This window comes from Cyrtonyx montezumae, unplaced genomic scaffold (assembly GCF_038088225.1).
Source record: "Cyrtonyx montezumae isolate F1298 unplaced genomic scaffold, pur_monq_1.0 scaffold_6, whole genome shotgun sequence".
Classification (NCBI taxonomy): domain Eukaryota; kingdom Metazoa; phylum Chordata; class Aves; order Galliformes; family Odontophoridae; genus Cyrtonyx; species Cyrtonyx montezumae.
In genome coordinates, this window is record NW_027072067.1 from 16,005,070 (window position 1) to 16,015,064 (window position 9,995).

The 9,995-nt window shown below is 39.9% G+C and overlaps 1 protein-coding gene across 1 annotated transcript in view; it reads right to left on the minus strand.

Annotated features, from left to right (window-relative positions):
• Positions 1–9,314, minus strand: part of SHQ1 (SHQ1, H/ACA ribonucleoprotein assembly factor) — a 36,111-nt gene extending 26,797 nt beyond the window's left edge. Inside the window, exons 1-6 of the mRNA XM_065749888.1 lie at positions 9,164–9,314; positions 8,230–8,294; positions 7,286–7,408; positions 5,886–6,037; positions 4,781–4,893; positions 3,580–3,707 (exon numbers count right to left, since the gene is read on the minus strand). Coding sequence (XP_065605960.1) covers positions 3,580–3,707; positions 4,781–4,893; positions 5,886–6,037; positions 7,286–7,408; positions 8,230–8,294; positions 9,164–9,306 — 724 coding nt within the window. The 5' untranslated portion in view covers positions 9,307–9,314. The remainder of the gene's footprint in view (positions 1–3,579; positions 3,708–4,780; positions 4,894–5,885; positions 6,038–7,285; positions 7,409–8,229; positions 8,295–9,163) is intronic.
• Positions 9,315–9,995: the final 681 nt, after the last annotated feature.

The window sequence follows — 9,995 nt, forward strand, 5'->3', positions numbered from 1 at the left end:
ATCATTTACATTCTAGATAAGGTTCAGGGTATTCAGCAATCAGTTCAGTGTAACACAAGTATCTCAAGACTGTTGTGAAACACACCACCCTAAACGGGTTAGGGGTACTCAGATGAAACATGCTTCCTTTAAGGAGCCAACTCAGTGGTCAGCCTCCTAGAATCACAGAAACTCTAGGTCAGAAAGGACATCTGAGATTCAGCTTGTCCAGCTCTCCAGCAGAAGCACAGCCTCAGCTCACAGGTCCTGTCAAGCCAAGGCTGGAGGTCCGTAACTACCTCTGTTATGCTGCAGTGCTAAGATTTTATACGAGTACTTCTCTGCAGGTTAGAAACTGGTAGCACTAGATATAGGGGAAGATCAGCCAATGGAAAGCAGATAAATCAAGAATCAAGATAGTTTTTGATTTTAATCAGTAGCAAACATGTTTCTTCAAGTTCTTGCCAAGATATGAAAAGAGAACAGGCACTGCTGCTCTGACTAGAAAGATGACAAGGAGCTTTGCATAGGATCAGCATTTCCCCCAGTGTTGCTTAAAAAAAAAATAGCCTTGTAAACTTAAACCTGTGAGTAACAGAACTAATGAAGCAAATTTTCTATTGATTTGTCTCTTGTGCTCCAGTGCCTTCTGATTAGGTATGAAAGGTCACAAACTTCCTGCAGTGCTGACATGCTGATAACATCTCTTTCCTTTTAGATGTTGCAGAATTCATAAAAGATTGCACGGAAGATTTACTGAAGGTCCTTGTTTAGTTGTATGTGGGGCCATTTCTGCAGAACATGGAGGAAGCAGAAACTTGAGACCTCCAAAGCTCTGCCATGAAGATACTGCAAAGGCAGTGCCACAGCAGCCTGGTGGCTAACACATCTAGGGGAGCAAAAAATACAGAGGACAAGAAGAGAACCAGCAAGCATCAAATTCTACAGCCAGTAACCTACTACCATGATGAGCTGCACTATAAGCTCCTGTCAGCTTAACACTGTAATTCCTACTTCTCCTTTCTATCAGACAGAACCTCTAATCAACAACTCATGAAAAACCAATACATCATTTTATGTCTGAGAGCAGCAGACTTCTCCAGTACAAGATGCTGCACTTCTGATAGCATAATTGCTAACATACCTCTCAGTTTCCATGCTCCTGTGCAAAGGCTTTGGACAGTACATATAGTCAAGAACATAATTTTTCCTCCCACAGAAGAGAGGGATGCTTCTGCAAGCTGTCTGTGGTACTAAACCTACTGTGAGTTATAAACACCACAAAATCTGCAGTCTCTTTCCAAGCTGAATGTTTGGAAGTAGCTCACCTCATCAAGCAAGGTGATGGAAGTCAGATCAGACATGAGTTTGGAACTCAGACTAAACTGAGGTATTCCTCACTGCATGAAGGCTTCATTTTTTTCCTCCTTCACATCCTTAAGACAGATATAAACGTAAACAGAGCAGTACTGTATCTGATTATTATAAAAGTAAGTCTGACCTGACACATAGCAGGTGAATAATTAAACAGGCACAAAGAATCACTACACCTCACTTCAGTAATACATCTCACAGTATATATCATAGCACCTTGAATTTTATAGCTGAGTGCTGGTGTTCAAAGGCTTCTTACTACAAGCACACACCACCACCAGCAACAGCCTCCTGATCCTTCTAGGTATGTAACATACCTTGGCTTAATACATTCAGACTTCTCCTCAGTTCTAAGGGAAATAATGTAAGATTGCTCCCGTAGTTATGAAGGCCTTTCACTTAGCACAGTTCTTTATGTGCTCTCTTTCAGTCATTTCCACTTCCCTAAGCACGTATACTAGAATACATATTAATGCAGGTAGGTAATCAAATTATATCTAGTTTGAAAGAGTTCCTGAATCTGTAACTCACATCATCCACACATGTGAGGCAGATTATCCAATCCCTTTGACTTGGTAAAGCACAGAAACAAGACAAGAACACCTGGAACCCATCCTATCTTCATCAGATTCCAGATGGAGTAGGCTGGGCCCCCTCTTGTATTTCCACATAAGGGCACTTCAAGTGGAACCTGTACTCCCTCTCATGGCGGTTTCTCTCACCACAACTCATTCGGGTTTCAGAACCTCAGTTTCAGACCCTTACTTACCTGCTTGCCACCACTATCTGCTGCTACCATTCAAACAATGTTATCAAAACTGAGGTTTAAATTGGGGGAAAGGCGTATGGGGGTTACTGTCATTATGCAACACAAACCTATGCACGTGTTTTTCTTCAGAATTTCAATTTGGAATAAAAAAAATAGTCTTTATCAATAAAATCCTCCAGCAGCTCTTCGTTTTTCTTATATCCCTTAACATAGGCAAATATTATGAATATTTCATTTACTAAAGGAGTGAACGGATAAAAAACAAACAAAAGAACTCCCCACTATTCAGTTTTCAAGCCTCTAGTACCATTGTCCAATGCTTTTTAAACCAAACGCTTATGATGGATATAATTAATTTCTGGCTTCAAAGGCTGAAGAGATCAGAAATGAAGTTCGGATTATATTCATAGTAAAATACAGAGAATTTACCTAAATTCCATTGTTCTACTTGTGTGGAAAATGTGAAAGTGCAGGTATTATTCATGAACTAACACCATATTTGTTACAGCACCTCTGCTGAAGGGATTATCATTATCCACTTCAGAAACAGACTTTTCATACTGCATAGGAAATGAGCAGAGGAGAATAAAAGAACATGCAGAACAATATCTTGGAACATTCTCTGCAATCATTATGTTCAGAAAGGTAATCTGTGATCTGTTAACAGCACTGTTATAAGGTCATCTACTAAGCCCAAAACCATCCCATTTAGTTTCTGAGTGGATGCAGATTTTTCCCTTGGAAAAAAAAAATACTCTTTAAGAACCATAAAAACAGTACAATACAAGCACCGTGAACATCTGTGATACTGTATAAATGAAACAAAGTATTCCACAGAAAATATGCTCATCAAATAGAGATAAAGGCTGATAACAGTTCAATCATCCACAGCTGATTCTTGGCAAACTCACTGTGAAGTGCCTACACCATATGCATAAGTAGGCACAAAAAACCAGCTCAAACTGGGAAAGGAACAACTACTTGAAAAGCCTAGATTAAACAAATAAAGGGGGGAGGAAGGGGGGGGAGGGGAATGGGATAAGCACCAGGAACAAACAAATGACTCACTTGTGAGCAGACAGATTTGATTTCCATTCAGATACCATGAGTTGCTGACCCTGGCAGCTACTCTGAAATTTGGAGGCTCACAAATACTCTTAAAAGGCATCTTCTGCCATAGATGAAATTCTAAAAAGGCCTTTAACAACAGTTCACTCCAAAATTTATTACAGACACCAAAGAGTTCACATACTACACCACACAAACTAAATACTTCAGAGTATATAAATGTCCCTCAAAAAGCAGCAAGATAGTAACAGAACATTTGCCTTCTAGGCTGAAGATTGCAGAGTAAAGTCATACTGGTTTTTTTTTCTTGAAAAATGATAATCTCGAATATAACAAGGCTCCCTAGCAATTATTATTCAGTGACACATACGTATATATATAGTTCTCACCACATGTATGACTGTCATGTTTCTGACTACTTTCTCCCTGCGAGGCCATCATTTTTTTATGAGCATCAACCCACCATGGTTTGTACTTCAAAACTTGCTGAATAGCTTCATCTTCAAAAAAGTCAGCTCTGAGAAAAGAAAAAAGTAATAGAATATGAATTGAAATAAATAATGTATGTTGGTATATTTCAGTGTACACACACCTAACTTGGCTCCAGGGTGTTTTCCAAAACTTAAAAATACAACTCCAAAAAGTAAGAACAAACTGATCACCATCTGTTCTTTAAATCATCTTATAATATCCCCTCCTTACTTCTCTACCTTTCCTAGGCCAATCAGAAACCTAGAAAATTACTGAATTTGCAGTATGATATGAAGGCAAACAACCTCACCTGTTTTGGATTTATCTGAAAGAAAACACTCCAAAGAGAAGACTACTCACAGAGTGCCACACCAGCAGCAAACTTGACTTTAGTGGTAAGTTCACTCACTTTCAAAGCAAGCCTACTTTGGAGAGAAATGGTGTGTAGCTAAAGAGCAAAGATAAACGCAGGGATAAGGACTGACTTCTAAGTAAACAGATGCATGCCTCTGCCAGGTGGAAAAGGAAATGCATCCCAGCACAAAGCAGTGGTAGTTAAATCTCAATATGACAAGGATGTGAGGATTTATATTGAAGGATTCAAGTTCTAAGCCTCCTCTTATCACTCTTGCTTTCTCTTCAAGTCAAACAATAGTATAAATACTGGGATTTGAGAAGTAAACACAGTACATTTCTTAACACTTCCTCGATCATGATACAAAAGGTGCCCAAATGACTGAACACTGACCACAGTTTGCTTTACTTTCACACTAATAATTTTTATGCCTCCTCCTTAGGTGTCTTACGAAACAAACAAAACAAAATATTAGCCAATGTAGATTCTCCATGAAGTCAACAGTCCACAGCAGACCTGCCTGTGTACCAACTGACTTCCAAGCTTAGTTAAGCAGTAGAGTAACCACAAAATAAGAATAAATGCCTTGTGCCCGCATCACATTTGTGACTATCCCACATGGCCCAGTCTGAGGAGACAGAGGCAGACAAAAAGTGAAGGTATCATTTCCAAAAGTGATTTTAAACCCAAGCATCCATAGAGAAAGCGTATACATTTCAACTGAAGTAATTCCACTTCACCAGGTGAAATAAATCAGTACTCACAGGTAATGATCAGGATCAAACTTGGCAGCTTCAGCTTCTAGGCGCTTCATCTTACGTTCATCTGTTGGAGTTTGGTCTGGATCCTTAACATCTATAACATCACCAAGTTCATCCTAAGTACAACAAAGGTAAAGTGATAAATCCCCAGATAAGTGTGCAAGATTTCTTTAGTAAAAGTTTAGGAAGGATGCTGTTTGATTTTCCTTTCAAATCTTTGAAATTCAGGCTCCGTTGTACAAATAAAACATCAACATTTCAAGGAGTTGCAATTATCAAAAATTCTAAGGCACCTTCAAATATTACAAATTCTATTAAGGTCTATTTATGTCATGGTTTTATCATGGAACCGGGCCAAACCATCAACAATTTACCATAAAGTAGCCAGGTTATTTCACATTATTATGAAAACTGTATTGTTCAGCAAAAACACACAACCACTACGAGATAAAAATCAAATACTGCTCTTTTGACTCTTGAGATTAGTTCTCCACTCTGAAGTGGCCATACATTAATCAACAGGCAACTGCAGTGCCCTCTGAAACATCAGTAAGTAGAGGTACATCAATGCTGATGAGAAATGTACTGGTTCAGAAATGTCATGGTAATAAGCCAGCATATATATCCTAACAGAATACAAATACTTTCTCCATAAATAGCAATCGCTCTGCCCCAAGATCTGAAACCACTACAATTCATGCAGTAATGATTTATGAAGTTATATGATTTGTTTTAAAAGGCTTTATTTTACTTTAATTGCGTAGTGAAAGAACTTAAGTAGACAATTAAAGAAATATAATCCACTACTTTAATAAAAGCTGTGTATGCATGAAAATCATTATCCTACCTAGCATTCTACTGGTTGTAGATGAGCTTTTGTCTGTTTACAAATAAAATGAACTGCTGAACATACAGGAGCAAAGTAAAGACATTTTAAAGCTCCTGTTCTACCAACTAATGCACTGAAGAAATATACTGAGAATTGGGCAATGGAGTAGAACTGATGTTACCCAACAATCTCCTCCTGAGACTGATTGAACCAGGAAGCCCACCCAACGAGAAAGGTACTTGGCACATTCATGAGAGGAAAAAAAAAGAATGCACATACCTGCAGCCGCTGGAATACCCCTGAGCGCAAATTCCCAAACCCATAGCAACACTGAAGGGGTAGGGGGCTCTCAGCAACTTCCTTATACAGGGTCTGCTCTATTTCCCAGTCAAATTCTTCTTCCTCCTCCTCCTCCAACTCAGCAGGGACGCCTGGGTACATTGCATGATCCGAGAAAGAAAACTATTATGTAGGGAATATATATGACTTAAGGAAAGGCAAACACTGATAAAAAAAAATAGCATATTCTTGTTTCCATCTTTTAAGAAAACTTTTGCAACACCAGGCTAGCTATAACTTACAGAAAACAGAAGGGAAGAAGAGGTACACACACATGAACTACACAACTCCAAATCCATCTTTATCTCATCTAGTTGACTGAGCATATCTTGAGAATTTCCTCACGCAGTAGACCAGGCTGAATGAAAATCAGCCACAACAGACTTTATTCAAAGGCAAGAAGGCAGTAAGCCAACCATTTGTTTCCTCTGTTGGTGAAACACACAAATTCCCAACTGCAGATGTTCAGAATAGTTGGAGCTTTGCTGCCCCCCTTTCCAAAGGGCAGCCATCTCATTTAACTCTTATCACCTGTAACACGCAAATAATATCACTTGCTTTAACACACAAGCCCCACTTTCCAATCCCATCCTAACACCAAAGGGTGGCACACGCCTCCATGTTCACACTGGACTAAACTGCCTCTATCACAAATGAGTTCAGTGAACTACAAAAACAAAATCACTGGTTACTCAGGTGATTCAGAGAGCAGATGCATACATCAATGAGCCACAGGTCCTGCTGTAGATTAAAAACATTTCAAGAACAGAGACCAGGAAAACTGAAGCTTTGAGTATACATGCTTGAAATTTAAAACAATTGTTCCACTGATTTCAACAGTATCAGGATTTTTTCTAAGAGCACCATGAGAAGAACATAATGAAGTTACCCATAATTTAAGACAGATATTCACAAAATTAAACACGGATAGCCACATCTTCTGTAAAATACTTAAGTTAAGCAAGACTTCCACTAGAATGTGTGGTTTTAATTAGCTTCTGCCCTTAAAGCCAAAGACTAGTTGTGCTATCTTGCACAAGGTTCACATGTGTGCTTATCATACAGCCACTAGAGGGGTACAAAGATCTGCAGAGGATTAGCAAATACTAAATACATTTTGAAAAAATCATAACTAAGCCTATAGACAGAACAACTCCTACAAGATGTTCCTTTCAATAACCCACAGTAACTCCAGATTCATTCAAACTCTGCTCATTCCTTGGACTAGACAACAACAGAAATATGCTTCTTTTTATTACACATATTACAGTGTAGATCTATTTCCATAACTATTTCATTTTGTACTCATATTGATAACATAAACAAGTTTTTTGTCATACCTATCTCCTCCACTAAATGTTTTGCTGTTCTTGATTTCTTCGGTGCTAAAAGAGATGTCAGCATGTCCAGTCCTTCAAAATACTGCCCGGGACTCTCCTTGGGTAACTGAATTGTAAAAGTCCCTTACAGTAAAGACAGAATATAGTTATCACATTAAAATAATTAAGACAAACAAAAATGTTCATTTTTTTCTCTATTGAAAAAGGCTCATAGAAATTAGGATACATGCAGTGACATTTTATTATGCACCAAACTCTGTGCATGTTTGTAAACTTCCATAACAAATTACACAGAAATCAAAGATGTTAAAGCACAAAAGGGAGTATTTAAACTGTGGGCTCCTACACACCAACAGAAAACAAACTTCAGTTTATTCTGAATCCTCCAACAAACTGTCATCAAGAGATGATCACAGGCAGCTACTCGACATTCTGATTATAGTTTCAAGTATGAAATGAAGGCTTTGTAAGCCCTTTTGCTTACGAACACACTTATTCCAAAAGGTCCTTACTTTATTCCAGAAACACCTTCCACCTTTAAGTGTGGATTAAGCATTCTCTCAAGACTTAGCCAAGAGAATTGCTCAGGATTAACTCATTTCTGCTTAGTACTACTCTTCTTCTTTGCAGATTTACAAGACTTTGAACAATCTACGTATTTGAACAACAGCACATCTGCCTCCAACACAGCTTGAAGGGGACTTACACATTTTTTTCATTATTAGGACAATTGCAGACATGTCATTTGAGCTTAATGACAGCCTACATGCAACAAATCCTCAGCAAGTTTGTTTTTTTAATACCATGCAACACAGGAGAAGTTACACTTATTTACAGGATCGTACACTTCGCTGAAGTTCTGTACATTTCCACTGCAAGAAAACTTAAATTAGTGAAGAGTTAGCATTCTCTATGGCAAATACATTAAAAATATGAAATGATACCTTTGTCTGTATCATAAGATGCTTTTTCTCTCCCATTTTCCACAACTCTTCCAGGAAGTGTCAATCTGTGTGGAAAAAAAAAAAGATGCCAGGCATTCAATGAGACTAATCCTGCAACTTAACATCTCAGCCCATACAAACGCAAGGCACATTATAAAAGCTGTAGAAACAACTTAACCAGGAGATTTCTGTTGGAAGATCCCTCTGTGGCTCTAAGTCAATGACAAGGTCACAGCCAGCACAGACACAACATCCTTGGCACTGACTCCAGCATTTGGAGGACTCTGTAATTCAAAAATCCTAAACTAATCCACAGTGACAAGACATGAGACAGCCAAGTCAGAGCCTTCCATTCTTTGTGGTCTACTGATAAATATATCTATACAGGAGAAGCATATGCAACAAAACAAGATACAGAAAATAAGAAGGGTTAATGGCTCATCAGCTCCTACATGTCAAAGGTTCTCTCAGCATTTCCATTCTGAGACTGCTGATTGTTCCCTTCCTATAGCACAGCAAGGAACTTGCTAAAAGACAAAGCCTGGAACGTCACTCCCTAGCACCCGCACAGCGTGGTTTTATCAGGGGTGCATCAAAATCCTTTCCTCACAAAATATATTGTACTCTCAATGGGGAAAAGATACACTCTGCAACTTAAGTGCATCCACAGAACTCAGTTGTCAGTTTACTCCTAATGTAAAACTAAAAAGAAATTAGAAAAAAGTTACTTAAGCTCTTTTTAAGGTGACTTATCACCTGGAAACAAATATACCAGATCCATAAAAACAATTCCTTGCAGAAAATGGGCTGCGTGCAGCCTACAGTGCAAGAGCTAAAGACAAGAAATGTTCAGAAGGAACCAAACTTAAGTTCATTTTCTACCAACACTTATTTTATGAAGTCAGAAGTATTTTTAAATGCTTTTGCTACTTGCCTGAGAAAGTAAGGCTTTGCATAAAACTTGAAATCTTCCCCTTCGAAAAACAAGTCAAGCTCTGACAGTCGTGCATGAGGTACTCTGATGATTATGGTAAGAAAATCCGGATCCTGGCTGAGCTCAAAATCCGGGGTTATCATGATGAATGTGGCAGAAACAGCACCAGCAGAACGGCCCTATAAGAGGGGAAGAAGAAAAGCTGAGAGCAGCCTCGCTTTATGGCGGTAGGAAGCGACTCCTGAAGGCTCTTTCAGGTTGTTTCAGACTCTCACATAACTGAACCGTCACAAAGTAACGCTCACGATGACAGCAGGAACAAAACGCGTTGCCGTTGGTCATCTGAAGGTGCGCTGCTAGAAAGCAACTTTATGCAAACAAACAGAAACATCTGGAGCACAGGGAATTAACTACAGCCGTTCACTCCTACAACAGACACTGCTGTAAGCTCAGCTTCAAGCCTCACAGCGAGCTGGCCACAAACCAGCACCTAAAACAATGGGAAACAGCAGCAAAACCACTGACCGCGCACCGCTGCACCTCCTACGGCACTCGGGTCGCCCCCCACGAGGGCTGCGCTTCCGGGACACGCGAGGGATCCGGTAACCGATCCACCAGATACCGCCAGACAAACACCAGGACCGGGACCGGCGGGCCGAGCCGAGCCCACGCCGCCCCGCCACAGCCGCGCAGTAGCACTCACTGCGCCTGCGCGGAGCCGAGGCGGGCGGCGCGCATGCGCAGGAGCGAACGGCTCTGCCCCGCTTCGCCGCGCGTGGCCGTGGGGGATCCCGGGTGTCCTAACGGGTGACGGCATTGTTTGCTTTCGTTA